The following is a 16,794-nucleotide window of genomic DNA, read 5'->3' on the forward strand; positions in this document are numbered from 1 at the left end:
AGGCTAACGGGGCTATTTCCAGAGATTAATGCCAGCTTCCTTGCTCATTTCTTGGTGACTCACCGTCTCTGGAAACTAATGTTTTTGCTTAATCCAAACTTAATGACTGGTTTCTTGATGACTTTTCTATCTCCAGAACTTAACTTGCTCCACATACAACCTGCTTTAAATTGATAATGTTTCTAAACCTTCTTTCCTGTGTTCCTTCTGCTTCCTTGACAACCTGCTAGAGCACAAAAACTGGGTTATATACAATTTATACACTTGTCTCTGTATGTGTGTGTATATACATATATAGAGAGAAATTTTTGATACATAAATTTTTAATATATAAACTTTATATATATATTTATACATATATATGTAACTTTTTTGCCCTTGGGAATCTGATTAAAAGTTTTTAAGCAAAGCATAACTCAAAGGTTTTCTTTACATAGTTGAAGTGTTCCTGATAAGATGCCATCCATTAACAAATAGTTGTATTTTTCACTGACATTGATTCTCTTTGGGCAGATTGATAGTCACTTCTAATGTATTCATAATCGTGAGTGTTTCCCTAAGGGATTTAGATTTTTTATGTGTTTTCTTTAAGTTGTTTCATCTATATTTGTTTTTCTATATTGAAAACCTGAGTACACTCTATTTTTAGAAATAAAGTATTTTTTAAATTTTAAAAATATTTTTATATAGTTTTAAAGATTATTTTCCATTTACATTTATTACAAAATATTGGCTATATTCCCTGTGGTGTACAATATGTCTTTGAGCCTATCTTACACCCAATCGTTTGTGCCTCCCCCTCTCTCCTCCCCTTACCCTACTGGTAACCACTAATTTGTTCTCTGTATCTATGCATCTGCTTCTTTTTTGTTATATTCACTAGTTTGTTGTATTTTTTTAGATTTTACATACAAATGATATACAGTATTTGTCTTTCTCTCTCTTATTTCATTTGACATAATGCCTTCCAAGTCCATCTATGTTGTTGTAAATGGCAACATTTCAGTCTTTTTATAGCTAAGTAGTATTCCATTGTATATGTATAGCACATCTTCTTTATCCATTTATCTGTTGGTGGACACTTAGGTTGTTTCCATATCTTGGCAATTGTAAATAATGCTGCTATGAACATTAGGATGCATGTATCTTTTCAAATTAGTATTTTTGGAACACTTGGGTATACTCTTAATCATGGCCTTTCCATGTCTTCTTCATTTATACCATACCATTCCTTTTACTCTAGAATCTGAAAATTGTTTTCTAGACATGCTTCCCATCGGACCAGATAACTCCATTTTGCAGCCAAGAGAAAGTTTTCTTTTTAGTCATGGAATATGCTCTTTTCGGCCTCATTAGTTGCATTTCTTGCTTTCTGCTGCATTATTTTTGTGACACTGTAGGAAACAACTCTCCAAATACATTATTGCTCAAGAATAACGTTACTACCCTTTCTTTCTTACTCTTCCTTATTTGATGGCAAATTATTTTTATTTATATGGTCTATAAAAATTATTTGAGCTCAAGATTCTCTCAGGAAAGTACTTAATTTTAGGCTGATAGATGAATCGTCACAGAACACAATGATAACGCAATAGCCACGTCTACTGGGAATAGCCAGAAAGTCCATGAAACTGGTCTGAGAGTACTTTTGCAAAACTAATGGACACTTAAACAAAATAGGTTGAATTATAAATTTACTCGGACCATAGATTTCAAATGATCCATGATTGGAAAATTCAAAAAAATTAAAATTGTGCTTAGCCATGGTAACTAAAAATATTATTTGGATGTTTTATTTTCCCTATTATTGTTCTCATATTTTAATTTGGTCCCTAATATGAAACCCATAAGAATTTCCCAGAGTGAGAGTTTTGTTTTTTGTTTTTTGTTTCTACTCTTTCCAAGAAACACATCAAGCTTCTTGCTAAATTATTCCCACTAATTTGGAATGAGTGACAATTTAATCTTACGTGAGCACTTGTAAGCTGTACAAGGTAAAATAATAATAATATTTACTTTGGATTGTCTCTAGATAATTTTCCCTTTGCTAGTTTCTTTCATTTCACACTGTTTATTTTGAAACACTTGGACACCTAGATGAAGGAAAAAAAGATCAAAAGTCTTCAACACACATGCACCAGCTAAACAAACCCATAGTAAAAATGAAAAATATTGATAAATTTGATGATGATTATTTGCTGTGCAGAAGTGTTTATGCTACACAGAAGAAAGTACTTTAGAATTCCTTAACCATCAAGCCTGTTTAGTGAATTCCAATTAAATTGGGTTTTGCAATCTTAATTTACAGGCATATTTTCAGGGACTCAACTGAAGAGTAATTGAGTATTTATATCTCAGTGTTTTGTAACATGTTACTGCTATATAAATGTAATGTATTATTATCAAAGACAGAAAGTGCATGCGTCTAGATTTAGATTGCAAACCCAAGGTGGGTCAGCACCTGGAGATCTATGTTAACTCCCACACACCAAATGGATATATTAAAATAATGATGCAGGCAGGGAACGAACAATACTATAAAAAGTAAGAAAGAAAATGTGTATGGATAAGAGAAATGCTTCTTACCATCTTTCCAAATTTTCCTTACCTATAAAAGCTGAGTAAATTTGCCTGAGGAAATGATAAGATAGAGTATTGGACCTGGAGAGTAGCATATATGTATACCATTGTAAATCTAAGGCAAGCTTTAGTATATGTGAAACAAGAGGCATTAAATTTACTTTTCCAGTTGAGGTTAAGTGAAATATTGATACAGTTTCTAGGCATAATCCAATCTACCAAATACAATATTCCCAGTAAAAAGCTTTTGAACTCCTAGAAAGTAAAACTCCCTATTAAATATTTCGTAAGGATTGACTTTCACCTCTGCTCTGAAATACGGAGAAGTGGTCATGACATTGACCTGCATTTTGTTGTCAGGGGAGGGAGGTCTCACATATCTTTTTTTGTGAAAGACTGATCAGGATTCCAGACTTTTCTAGAGCCTACCTGTCAAAATCTAAAACCACAACCTGAATTCTGAGTTGCGAAAAATGTTCTCGAGCAGAATGTGGCTCATTAGCCTCTGAGTTCAGGTATTAAGATTAAACTTGAAGGGGAGGGTATAGCTCAGTGGTAGAGTGCATGCTTCGCATGCATGAAGTCCTGGGTTCAGTCCCCAGTACCTCCATCAAACAAACAAACAAACAAACAAACAAGCCTGATTACCTCCTCCCTCAAAAAAAAGCAAAAAGATCAAGCTTTTAGAAACATTTACAGCAATTTGACATTGCTGTACATCCAAGCATATGATCATATTTTCTATCAATTTTGTTTTGTCATATTCTATAAAAATATTGGTCTTCAGGGATTGAGATTGAAACACCAGCAAGCAACACTACGTAGTCCTTCACCATGGAAAGCATGAGAATCACTGTCTAGAAACAGAACTTTCTAAGACGGAAACGAAATGCAATGCAGGGAGTCCTGCTTCTACTGCGGAAACAGCTTGCTGGATGGGATCCAGTCCACTCTGAAGAGCTTTGGGCAGTAATGGATCCAGATATGGAGTTGCATTTCTGAAAAATTGGAAACATGAAGTTCAGCTGGTTAGATTTGCATCTCATTTAACCATGAACATCTTTTATAGAATTGTTTTTATAAACAAAACCATTATTTGCTACGAGCTGTAGCATCTGTTTTTAGTAGGCGTCCATCTTTGCCTTGCTTTGTGCAGACAGAGATCAAGCGGAAGGAACTTTGCATACCCATGAGGAGGTTTCTGTTTTATTCTTGGGAATGAGTATCGCTAGGATAGAGAGGTTTGCATAGTGCAGGTGGAATAGACAGTGCTGGTTTAAAAAAGGCTCGGGCCAGCTATTCAGGATTTCAGTATGGCTTTTTAAAAACTCAGTAGCTGTGTGGGTCTCAGTTTCCCCATCTGTCAAATGAGTGTACTGATACTTCTTGCCTCAAAGGGGTATGGTGAAGAGTAAGTGAATTATTACATTAGAATACTTAGAGTAGCACGTGGCAGACAATACTAACTAGCTAAATGGGGGCTATTATTATAAACCACAGTAACTACTACCTCCAGAATGGTCCCACTGCCTTTCAGCACCCTACAGGCTAAATTTGATTTGTTCCGAGGTCATGTACTTCTCCGTTTGAGAGATGACCTTATTTCAGGAACATCAGCATGGGTGGTTTGCTAGACAGACATCTTGGAACAAATGCCCAGTCTCTGGGCTCCAGAGGGTTGTATTAGAAAAGAAAGGCCCTGAAAGAAACTGCGTTGATGGGGTAAGACAAGTGAGGGCAGCCGCAATTCTTCCTTTACATGTTCTTAATGCCAGGGTTATCTCACTCTTCCTAGAATAAAACAGACCTCCTTTTGTAAAATCTCTCTCCCAGGACTATGTCAGTTCCCACCCCATATATTTCAATGTCATTTCATATGATGAGCAAAAATCATATTAATCTGATATAAATCACCTAATTCAGACTTCCTTTTTTTTGTATTAAGAAAAATCCCTGCTTTTAGAGCTTAGCAATATCTTAGCAACAGCTGCTTTTGAGTTCAACTCGAGGCTTTCTAGGGCTTATTCTATGATTTATAGGTTCCTTGACTCATCCAGAAGTAGACAGCATGCCCTTTGCCTGCTGGCATTTTACCCAGCTCTTGAATCCAAAAGCATCTCCAGCTGTCCCAGTCTTGTGACTCCCTTAAATGCGTTTGGGTCGGTTCTTACATCCTAGCATTTTTTTTTTTCCAGCCATGGTTAAGTCTTTTAAAAGGCCCAGAGATGTGCCAACTGCTAGAGCCTAGGCAGAAAGTGTTGTGGTTTTAGCATTGAGAACATGTGGCTTTTCTGGTCCATATATTCTTTCAGGGATGCCAGGATTTGCACTGCTGAGCCACATGGAACATTGCACTGATCGCTGGGGCAGTGTCCACCCCACCGCTGCACTTGATTTTTTGCAGCCTTTAGAGTCAGAGGAATGGTGATTTCAGACTGAAGACTACATCTCCTTTCAGAAATAAAAAAGCTGCAATATTTATTTCTTAGTGTCACTGGTAAATATGTTTCAACTCAGAAATCTTGGATTTACTGTGTGGTTGTGTTGTTCTTGGCTAGCGTCCATCCTTTTCTAAAATACTGGGATTAGATGATCTCTGAAAGGGGGAGAATGGAAAGCTGAATTCCAGGAGAATACTTAAGTAGAATCAAATATGATACATAGGCTCGGTTATAGAATGAACTCTCCTAAGCCATAAACACCTGCTTTCCAAAGAGATGATTATTCTCTCTTCTGGATACTTTACAAACGCTGAAAAGGTGTTGAGAGAAGACTATTCCTCAGAGCTTAAAAGCTTCCAATTTAAGCCTTCTGCATTAGTGATTAGAATCTAATGGTTGCTCTGAGGGGAATTTCAGAGAAAAATGCTTCTGCATGTATACCCTTTTTCTCTCATCATCCTCCAAGCACATCTCCTTGCTTCTGATTATTTCAAAGTGCCTACAGTCCTACTGCATTTGTAGATCAGTAGGAACAAGAGTCTGACTAAGACCACGCACGATCCTTTGCTTTTCTCCTCAGGTTATGGTGCCTGGAAGCCAGAACGATCTCTTTCTGAAGAATCTGCTTTCCGATACTGAATACAAAGTCACAGTGACTCCCATCTACGATGACGGAGAAGGGGTCAGTGTCTCTGTCCCTGGAAAAACCTGTGAGTGAAGCTTTCTCCCTGTGTTTCCTAGCTGACTAATTAAGTGAAAATGTTTGTCCCTCGTAAGTGCACGCTGGTAGCCGCAGGGTCAGGTGGTGAAAACAGCAAAAGGGATTTGGAGACAGAAAGTCTGTTTGAATTTTGTCTTCACGTATTTCAACCTGTGTGACTTTGGGCAAGTTGTTTAACTGTTCTGGGCTTCTCTGCTGTAATCTACTGGTCAAGGTGGTGATCAAGCCGACCTGCTTCAAAAAGAGCAACATACCCTTCACCTCTCAATGGGAGGAAGGTCAAAAAAACCTGTGCCCATCTTTAATCTCCCACAATTACCAAACCGTTAATACATGATTAGGTGCAGAATGGCGGTAAGGGCTGAATTCTGTACCTGGGCACGTAAACATGGAGTTTTCAAGTAAGTGTGCAAGCCATTACAATTCTGTAGCTGCAACCCAAAGTCCTGACTCTGCTCAGCTGAGCACATGGATGTCATTTCCTCATTTGACAGTGTGGGCATCTCTCCCTCTTCCCTGGGTCCACACTGTGAGTGTCTCCACTCAGACTCACAGCAAGCCTGCACATTTTGCTGCAGATCACCCAGATCAGAGTACGAGGAGCCCAATGAATTGCTCCAGTTTCTTCCCCAGGGATCACGTGGGAGGAGAGAAGGCGAGGGAAGGAGCTCCAGGCTCTTCACTCCACTTTTACGCGTACATTGCCATCTAGATTTGCTCTACACATTGGTGTTCCTGGCATATTTTGGTATTTTGCTACTAAACAGATGTTTGAGAACCACAGACTTAAACAGCAATTTAAGAAGAAAAGCAAGTAGTATTCAGCCTAACATATATGGAACATCTACTATGTGCTTTTAAATTGAAGTTTAAAAAAAGAGCAGGCAAGAATGGTTTTAAAATTAGCAAAATCAGCTTAGTTAATTTTGCTATTCTGAGTTGGTTTGGATTGTGTTCTTTAACACTCTAAAGTTCCATAAGGTTACCTTAAACCCGCCACTGTGGGGAAGGGGAGGGAAGAAGCAGGAAAGTAAAGGGGCTCCATCTAACAGCTGATGACCTGGGCTCAAAAACCTACTTTTAACTTTCACGTGTTAAAGTTTATAAAAGGGTTCCATAATGAACACATATCCACCCACACAAATTAAAAACTATTGAAAGGTGATTACCATAGAAATATGACTTGAGTCTCCTTACGGAAGTACCATCACATTTAACAATCTCTATACAGTAAAATTATTTCAGAATGTGGCCTTTGAAATAACCTTGGATTATTTTAAGCAGTGGTCAACACAACTAAGTTCCATCAACCACAAAATAATAATGATAGTGGTAATATCCGTCAGTGTGCACAGTAGTTTACAAAGGTCGTCCATGTGATGGTTTTAATGTTTTGATAAAAGTTGATAAATGATAATATAAAATTATATAGGCAATACGAAGATGAAAGCAAAAAAAGATCATCTGAATCTTGCCTCCGAGAATCACCATCATTACTGATGCTGCTGTGCAAACATCCTTTGATAATGGAACAGAGTGGTGTGTAGACAGAAATTTTTAATAAACACTATTCAATTCAGCTTTACTTAAAATTACCCGAAGAAAAAGGAACCAAAATTACACTGAATGAACCGCTGACCTTCAGATAAAAGTGTCTCATCACAAGAGCATACATTTAATATTTAATATTTAACACAACCATGGAGTCTCTAAAGGGTGTGTGTTTTAGTGCATTTTCACTTGTAAATAGTTTTCACATTCTGGGAAGATATCTTGGATTTTGTTAACAACGGTGTAAGTTGTAAAGATGGAAGCTACGCTAAACCCGCTTTTTTCATTTTCCTTCCTGCTCAGTGCCACCCTTTGGTCCCCAAAACTTGCGGGTTTCAGAAGAATGGTATAACAGATTGCGCATTACATGGGATCCCCCATCTTCCCCTGTAAAGGGTTATAGGATTGTCTACAAACCTGTCAGTGGTAAGTCATGCTTTTTAAAAAATGTTATCTTTAAAGCTAGATTAGTTTTGTTTTTACTTTCTATTGGTTTTATCTTTGGTTTTAAGAAATGGGAAGAGTGTCTTACCTTTTTTTTAAAAAAAAAACAACAAAAAAGCTTTGACGTTATGACCTCACCTGAAAAAACGACTGGGTATGTTAATGAGCAGAATATATACTTGGTAGACACCTGACCTGTATACACCCTATCCAAGGAGGCAGCTTAAGAAAACCTTGACTCTATAGCAATAGGAAGAGCCCATGGTTTGATGGATAAGAAAGCTCTAGACATTTGGAACCTCTGATTTCTAATTCCTCTTCTACCTCTTCTTGAATTAGTTGGAAAAGGTCCATTTAGCAACTTTTCAGTCTCCCATTTTGGAAACTGTGTTAGGGTATAAAATTCATCAGAGCCCTAAGATTGTGCTAGTAAAAGTCTTCTCCATGAGCCTCTCAGCCACCTGGATAAGGGGACCCTTCTCTCCCCACCTCCCACATCGTTATATCCTGAAGGCGGGAGAATGACCCAAATGGGGGAGACCGTGCCCTTGGTTCACATGCCTGTGGAGACCATGTGCACCGTCACCCACTATGGTATCATCTCCTGACACTCAGCACTTCAAGTTTAAACAAGAGGCTAAAAATAGGTATTGTAAGAGTCTTCTTTGTTTTCAGGACCTGGGCCTTCAGTCCTCTGGTTGTTCAACAGAAAAGGCTTCTCCGATTATTTCTCTTGATTTGGCAGGAAAATTTAAAATCATCCTTTGGGCCATTAAAAATTTCTTCCTGCCCTCAAAAATTCGGAGTCTCAATCTGTCATCCAAGGTGCTGCTCTTGCTTCTATAACACTTTCCAGACTTTTCTTTTGTGTCCCAGTATCCAGGTCTGCACAATTAAAATACCCCACCTCCAATTTCTCCAGACAGACATCTCTGAACCATGAACCTGAGTTGGCAAGAATACACCATGGATGCCCTAGTCTACTCAAGACTGATGCTTTGGGAATCACCACCAACTTTTTTGTTTCTTTTCTTTAGGCCTGAGGCTCATGTTCATGTGCTTGCTAAATTTGTTCTTTGGACCATTCTATAAATATTTATCGGTGGGGGGAGGGTATAGCTCAGTGGTAGAGCATGTGCTTAGCATACATGAGGTCGTGGGTTCAATCCCCAGTACCTCCATTAAAAAAATAAATAAAAATAAAAATAAAATAAACCTAATTACCTCCTCCCCTGGAAAAAAATTTATCAGACTTTCTGTGGGAAAATAGCTTTGTTTTAGGTGAATGATTCTCAGTTGCTACAGTTTTGCTACCCAACAGAGATATTCTTGACTGTCACCACTTGGCGGGTAGGGAGTGGCTACTGGCCTCTAGCAGGAATGATTAAACATCTTACAAGTCACTGTAGGCAACTTTCTTCCCAATTGCTCTAGAATGAAGAATTATCTAGCCCAAAATGTCAACAGTGCTGAGGTTAAAAACCCTGTTCTAGGTCAAGTGGAAAATTGTATAGTGTCATTTGCACCGAGAGGTTGGGGTGTGGGACAATCCCTACCAAGATAACACATACATTTTTCTGTAAAAAATACAAATATGTTGTTGGAAGGGGAGAGTTCTGGGGTAAAGTAATGAGTGTTTTAGGAACTTGTCACTAACACAAAGCTCTTAAAGAATGAGCCCATATGGGGAGAGGCAGGAGGTAAATGAACTTGTATGGGACATAGCAAGGAATGTTTTTAATGCTCAAGCAAAGATTCCACTGGGTTGAAACAGAGGTGAAAATGTAAAAGCCCAAAGAAGCCAGCTGGTCAAGAGCCTTCGAATTAGAGCATCATCTGTCTGGTCTTAAAAATCGGAGGAAGGGTGGATAGCACTGTTAACGGTAACATATATCCTGCCCCCCTCCCCCCGTGTATGGCATGGTGTCCATGATAAAATTCGCTGCTATGGCCACTTGCATGCCTTTGAGGACAAAGCTGGGTATCTGAGAAGGGTAATTGAGAATGACTTCTTCAGTTTGGCACACGTTCCAAAGCCCACGGCCACACAGTGCTGCACTGTGCAGTCCTCGCAGTACGTTCGGTGGAGGGTGGATTGTGGGAGGGACCAGCTCCTTTGAGTAAGTGCTAGGGAAAGAACTGTAATTGAGAAAAGGAGCAGCTGCCTAAAAAGAGCCTTAGTCTTGGAGCTTAAGTGGGGCTGGATGCAAACCCCAGCTCTGTTCACGTTCTGGGAGATCTGAAGAGCAGTTGAGTAAGGACAGTAACTTCAGGAATGGTCTCATTTTTCCATATTCTGTTGTCGCTGAAACACACGCTTTCTCCTTCAGTCGCTGGCCCAACACTGGAAACGTTTGTGGGAGCCAACATCAACACCATCCTTATCACAAACCTCCTCAGTGGAATGGACTACAACGTGAAAATATTTGCTTCCCAGGCTTCGGGTTTCAGCGATGCTCTGACCGGCGTGGTGAAAACATGTAAGAGCCATGTCCTGTCGATTCGGCCCCCACGTGCAGTTTTGCAGCTCTGTTTTCACTGTAACTCAACCCCTGCTTCAGCTTGGTCTTTTGGCTTTTCTTCTCCTCAGCGGTGCCCTTTTCTGGATGGTGTTTCATGGAAAGAAAGGTGTGCTCCTTATTCAGGGCTGTAGTTCAGAGTCCTAGTTGGCAGCCAGAATGTCAGAACCTGGCGTTCAAATACACTTGATGGTGGCGGATGGGATTTCCTTCTGGAAAGTCTTTGTTGGTATTTTTCAAATTAGGTGAAATTTTCCAACCAGCCTGTAGCCTGATGTGGCCAAAGCCTTTTCTCAAAGCCTTTGCCCCTTCCCCCTTTCACACACACACACACACACACACACCCCATCTATAAAAGATACATGCACTACTAGAAAGACTTCTTTCTCTGTCTCTCAAGGATTTACATGCTCTCTGCACACCACCTGGGACTTCTCCTTGGCGTCCACCCCTCCCAGACACCCAGGGCATAATACAACATTTTCCAAACTCCAGCACGTATGTTCCATATTCCTGATGTTTGCTAAACTTCCACACCATCTGTTTAATATATTTCTTTAAGTCTACTTACAGTTTCTTTTTTTTTTCTTAAATGCTTTCAAAACACACATAGTTACTCTCAACGGAAAACCAGTATTTTTAATACACATTAAATATAATACATAAATGACCCAAATAAAAATGGTTTGTCTGTGTGATCATTGAAATCATCCTGAGTGCTGTCAATAGTACATGCCCCATGCTTGAGAATGATAGTCAAGTTATAACCAAAATATAAGCCTTAAAAATATAGAAAACAAATATATGTATGTATGTGCATGACTGGGACATTGTGCTGTACACCAGGAATTGACACGTTGTAACTGACTGTGCTTTAATAAAATAAATAAATAAACAAAATATAAGCCTTAAATCTTCTTAGCTAAGGCCCTGAGCAAATTACTTAATTCTCCAAGCCCAAGGGTTCTCAACTCTGAAATTAAGATAGTAATAACCATTTACATGCTGATTGGGGGGATTAAAGAAGTAATGTATAAAAAGTGTCTACCATATGGCAAGCACTCAGTGAATCACCACTATTATTTTTGTAATAATTGTGCTTTATGCACTTGACGCATATCTCACTCTCATCGCTGATCAAATAATTAATCCAATAAAAGGAATTAGGCAAGAATGGGACCCCATTCTTCAACCCAACCCCAGCCACCTGTATCTGGCCACCTATGTTTTATATTGGGCCTACCCTTTCGTTAGAGGAAGCGTCCTGAGTTCTTTTTTATGGGATATCTTGAGATTTGAAAGGCTAAATATGGAATCAGTTTAACCCCAAAAGAAATAGTCTCTGTCTTCAACAGATCTGGGAAGACTTTGGCTTGTGGTTATGATCTCATACTTGGCTGTTGAAATGATACTGTTTTAGGTATTACTGTAACCTCCAAGTCCCTTCCCTGTGTTATGTATCTTCCCACCCTTTAACCTCCTCTCCCCTCTGGTTTGTCTTCATCTTCCTCTCAAGATTATCCTTCCTGTCTGTGCCACTTTTTCTGTCTCTATGACTTTTTATTGGTCTCTCTTCTCTTTTCTCTCTCTCGTCTCTTTCTGTCCTCCTTTCTCTGCCCCTTCTCTTCCTTCTGTTTCATCCCTCTTCTCTTCTTTAATAAATGTGGTGAGTCTTCCAAGTATATTTTAAAAGACTGGGAGAATTAAATTGTTTTATATTCTGTCCTTAAAGTAAAAAATTACATTGGTTTATTGTTTGTTTTCTCTCTCTCCTAAGTGAAATAAAACCTCATACAATGACAAATAAATTAAGGTGTTTTTTTAAAGTTAACGTAGTTATGCTCTTGATCTTAGCCAAAAGGCCGAGAAGCAATAAAGTTAGTGTGCTTATGGAAATCATGAATGATTTCCTTTTTTGTGGGGCTAGAGTGTTGTCCAGTTGGCCTTAGGGAAAAAGGTCTTCCCTTGCTGGCTGATCTAACAGAAAAGAACATGTGTCAACATGTAAACTGCGATTAGGTTGTTTTTCCATCTTGAATAATAATTTTTAGCTCTTTTTTCAATTTTATGAAGCAGCTAAAAGAGAGGGAGAGGTATGAGAAAATGATATGGATGGAAGTCAGGTCATTGGGGAAGGTAAATATTATCAATGTTCTGCTTTTTCTCCTTAGGTCTAAGTGCTAAACACTGAATGCTGATTCTTCTATTGTACTGGAGAAACAGTATTTTTATTGCTTCTGCAAATAAATTTCCTGTGAATCATTTTTGTATAACACTGTGTTTGTTCTAAGATGAATAAGAATCTGTGTATTTCTTTTGTTTTTAATCATTTTTTATCTGTGTTAAATCTTCCCTTTTTAAATTTTCAAAAATGAGTTCACTCTAACTCAGTCATGTTTTGAAGGCCAGTCCAGGTGAGCTGCTCCTGTTTGAGTGAAGTTCCCTTTTGTTGGCTTTGTTCTTCCCTTTTATTTAAACCATGACTATCTTTCAGTGGTTGATAAATACATATTGTATTTAGCATTTTTATGATAAAAGCATTATATATTAATCGTGGCATACTTAAAAAGCACAAATAAATAAAGAGGAAAGATTTAAAATCACCCATAATTTCACCATCCATTGCATCTGGTCTTCTCCAGAATGTACTTTCTTTTTCCGTTTACAAATATCAAAGACTCCATCACCCATCATTCTTGCAACTGCTTTTTTAAAATCATAAAATAGTTATCTTTTATGCACTAATGTGTTATGACTCAATGGATTTCTCACCACCGGCCATGGAACTTTGAATTCAAATTTTACCCACGTTAAAGTTAATTTCAGACTTGGGGACATTTACGGCATTGTCTGCAGTGTGACATAGTTGTGTTTCTATTTCATTGTAGTGTTTTTGGGGGTGACCGATCTTCAGGCAGACCAGATCCGAATGACCAGCTTGTGTGCTCGGTGGCAGGTGCAGCGTCACGCCACTGCCTACAGGATAGTCCTAGAATCCCGCCAGGGTAAGTGCAACCCATCATGTATGTTTTCGTGAAGCACTCATGTACCTAGCTCTGTGCAAACCACTGAGGGCAATGCACAAGTAACATTAGACAGAAGCATTCTTCTGGAGGAAGCAATATTACCTTATGGATGGAGCAGACTGCGGAGTCAGAATGGCTGGTTAAGCCAGTTATGTAACCTCTCCAAACCCCCATTTTCCCATCTATGGTCAGTGGGTATAACCATAATGCTGATCTTGCGGCATGTTGCGAGAATTAAGCTGAGATGATCCTTGTAAAATATTTGCAGCAGTGCTTTGCACATGTTAAGCACCCAGGAGATGTAAGCTGCTATTAGTGGTAGGATCTGAACAGGCAGGACTAATCAGATGCAAAATGTACAGTGTTATCATTTTGGTCTTTACCCCATGGGGATCTAGGTTTGACTTTCATGTCTTCCTCAGTGACTCTTTTTTCTTTGGGGGATAATTGGTGAGCAGCAAAGTCTCATTCGGGAGGTGATATGACGTATCTGTGCCATCATGGGCAGTTCCTTCAGCATCACGGTTCTCAAGTGCATCTACAACTTGGGACTTGGTTTCCAGGTTGAAACACTAAAATGTCTACTTATCTTCATCAAAAGTATCAAGAACAGCAAAAGACTGATTCCCCAAAAGTGAGTTTCCAGGGACTGTTAATCCTCTTTTCACATTGTCAGCATGGATAATATTCAGAAGATGAAATCAAAGAATGGAAATTACTTTAATCAGATTTGTGTTATTAATAGAAAAAGTGCATCTTGTTATTTTAGGGGGACATGGGAGACACTAGAGAATCTCTGATGAGTTTTTTTTACTCTTTCAAACTTGATAAGAAAATTGTTAAATTTTCTTCTTTCTGGGCAAATGATCATGGTTTCCCCAGTTTAAAAAGCAGAAGGAGCCAATTTTTCAAGTCTGGATAGGACTGAATTTAGTAGCCCACATCCCTGGCTATAACTCCATTCAATATGCAGAAATTCCACTTTTGATCCAATCCAGAAAGTAGAAAGCAACATTTAGTAGAGTGTGGAGAGCATTTGGAGATATGCTAAAAATATGAGGATAGAATCTGAACAACGTGAGAGGAGCTTCCTGCCAACACCAACCAAGGCATTGTCTCCACACACGTGCTAAGCCGCGGATTCTTTAGTTCCCTGCGTGTGCTCTTGTAAGGATTCCTTTAGCCAGGCATTGGCTAAGCATATGGGAGTGGCTTTAATCTGCAATAAACATTGAATAAGGGGAAGTCAGGGCAAATGACATGGATTTTGTGGTGGTATTTATGTGATTTATGGGATGCTTAGGCAGAATTAGATGAAAGATATACAACTGTTTACGAAACAACTATAAACTCTTGATGAGTTATGTTTCATATCTCTTTTTAAGACTAGCTAAGTTGCACTTTGATATAGAAGGGTTGACATTTAGTGGTATTTGTTAAGCTTTAAAAAAATAGTAACTATAAAAATCACACTTCCAAACCACCCTAGAATATTTTTATCTTTTATGTCATTTAAGAAGTTGATGTGATGGGACATAGGCTCCTGTAGATAGTCATTGTCCTTCATAAAAATTGTAATTATGTAGATTGACATAAAGACATCAAACTATATTTATCATGGGATTAGTGAAATCCATACTTTTTTTTAGTTATTAAATACTTTTACTTTAGCATATTTACAAAATAGCTCTGGAATTCTTATCAGAGCTTATCAGAGCCTGATGTGTCTAATAACATTCATCTGGTAATTTAAAACCTCAGTAAGCTCTTTCTGAAACCACATTTTCCTCCTTATCTTCCAGCTAAGTTAATTTGTGCTCCCTCAGTATTATTTTCAGGCTGCGAAAAACGTCTTCAGCTGAGCCTCAAGAGTCTCAATTGGGGGGGAAGGATATAGCTCAGTGCTAGAGCATGTGCTTAGCCTGCAGGAAGTCCTGGGTTCAATCCCCAGAACCTCCACTAAAAATAAATAAATAAATAAGCCCAACCCCCGCCCCATGAATGAATAAAAAGAAACTGCCACCTTAAAAAAAATTTTTTTAAAGAGTCTCAATTAAACAAGAATGAACAAAAGTGTTGTTCAATTTATTTTTTATCAACATTTAGAGCTGAGAGGTTTAGAAGCCAAATTAGCCTATGTCTCATTCACTCAGGTGTCCAACTGAGTATCATTCACCAACTAGACAGCAACAGAGTCTGACAGCCTCAAAAAGGACTGTTGGGACTGAGGAGTAAATGTGGGGAAAGCAGTAGGGAATATGTTTAAATATTTTAATTTACACAATTGAAGTCAAGGAGTAGTCTTGTCACTTCGGAGTAGGGAAGAATTAGGTTGAGTTTCTTTATCTTACAGAGGAATGTGATCATCGTCCTGATCACTGCCTTCAAAGGACTGTGATCAGAAGTCCCCTCTCCCATGGGCAGATGAGACCCAGAGCTCCTGCTGTTTTAACTCTGTAATATCTCCCATCGGCTACATATGCTGCCTCAGCAGAAATTTCATCCCCCACCCCCCCAAATCAGAGGAGAAATGGGACCCAATTCCTCCATGTGATGGAGAAAAGTCTTATCCCAGGCTGACTTATTTCGGAAATGTCTCTGCCAGTTCCTTCTGTTTGACAGGTAATTTTTTCAGTGTTGTTCTTTTTTTTTTAATTCCCCATAGTCTGGTCATGTGCACTTCTATTCTAAGATGAAGTCAGTGGGTATGCCTCTGCTCTAACCACAACTGCTGGCCAGTTTCCAAGGGTTTTGTGAATAAAGCAGCCAGGCTATATCATTCAGGTTTGTTTGTTTTGTTGTTTTGTAATAAATGGCAGAAACACAAATAAAAGGGACTTAAGCAAAAGGGTCTGTTTATTGGCTAATGTACTGAGAGATTCAACAGTATCTGGCTTCAGGCACATCTAAATCTAGGTGTTCAAACAGTTGAGAAGCATTGAGAGGAAGCCTTGCTCCATCCTTCTGCTTTGCTCTCCTCTGCCTTCAATCTTAGCCAGATTGGGAATTGGCACCAGTTAGATCCAGAATTACATCCTTCTAGCCTCCAGCTTAATAGTCGTAGTGAAAGACTTGTTAGAGAGCTCCTCTTTCTCAATAATCCCCGCGAAAGTCCAGGAACTGAGTCATATTGGCTGGGTTTTATGTAACATGCCCCTAAATCAGTCGCTGAGTTCAAAGGCATGAAATAATTACTGATGGGTGGGACCTGGTTACCTCCCACACCTGTATCTGTAGAGGGAGGTGGGTGTTCTTATTCAGTCCTTTCCAAATCAAAAAGACCAAGAGTGAGGAGGAATGGATTCAAAGACAGAGAAATCAGATGGAAGACAGGCAAAAACAACAGCTGTTCTCTACCCATGTAAATATTATGACACTTTTTAATAGCCAAGAAGGAAAAATAGAACCATTACCAGAAGGATCGAGTCCTCTCAGGAGAGACTGAAATCAAATCTGCTTTTGATTCAGTCATCTACTTCCCAAATTAAATTGTAGGCTTTTGGTTATTGTAG

The 16,794-nt window shown here is 38.8% G+C and overlaps 1 protein-coding gene and 1 non-coding gene across 4 annotated transcripts in view; both read left to right on the plus strand.

The window, feature by feature from the left end:
* The window catches only part of COL14A1 (collagen type XIV alpha 1 chain), a 184,362-nt gene that overhangs the window by 70,057 nt on the left and 97,511 nt on the right, over nucleotides 1-16,794 (plus strand). For all 3 annotated transcript variants that reach the window (XM_074352994.1, XM_074352992.1, XM_074352993.1), the window contains exons 20-23: nucleotides 5,602-5,731; nucleotides 7,597-7,719; nucleotides 10,068-10,217; nucleotides 13,145-13,261. In XM_074352994.1, the coding sequence (XP_074209095.1) occupies nucleotides 5,602-5,731; nucleotides 7,597-7,719; nucleotides 10,068-10,217; nucleotides 13,145-13,261 (520 nt within the window). The remainder of the gene's footprint in view (nucleotides 1-5,601; nucleotides 5,732-7,596; nucleotides 7,720-10,067; nucleotides 10,218-13,144; nucleotides 13,262-16,794) is intronic.
* On the plus strand, nucleotides 3,118-3,190 carry TRNAA-CGC (transfer RNA alanine (anticodon CGC)). Its single transcript has one exon. It is a non-coding gene; the product is annotated as a tRNA-Ala (tRNA).

Source organism: Camelus bactrianus, chromosome 25 (genome assembly GCF_048773025.1).
Source record: "Camelus bactrianus isolate YW-2024 breed Bactrian camel chromosome 25, ASM4877302v1, whole genome shotgun sequence".
Taxonomy (NCBI): domain Eukaryota; kingdom Metazoa; phylum Chordata; class Mammalia; order Artiodactyla; family Camelidae; genus Camelus; species Camelus bactrianus.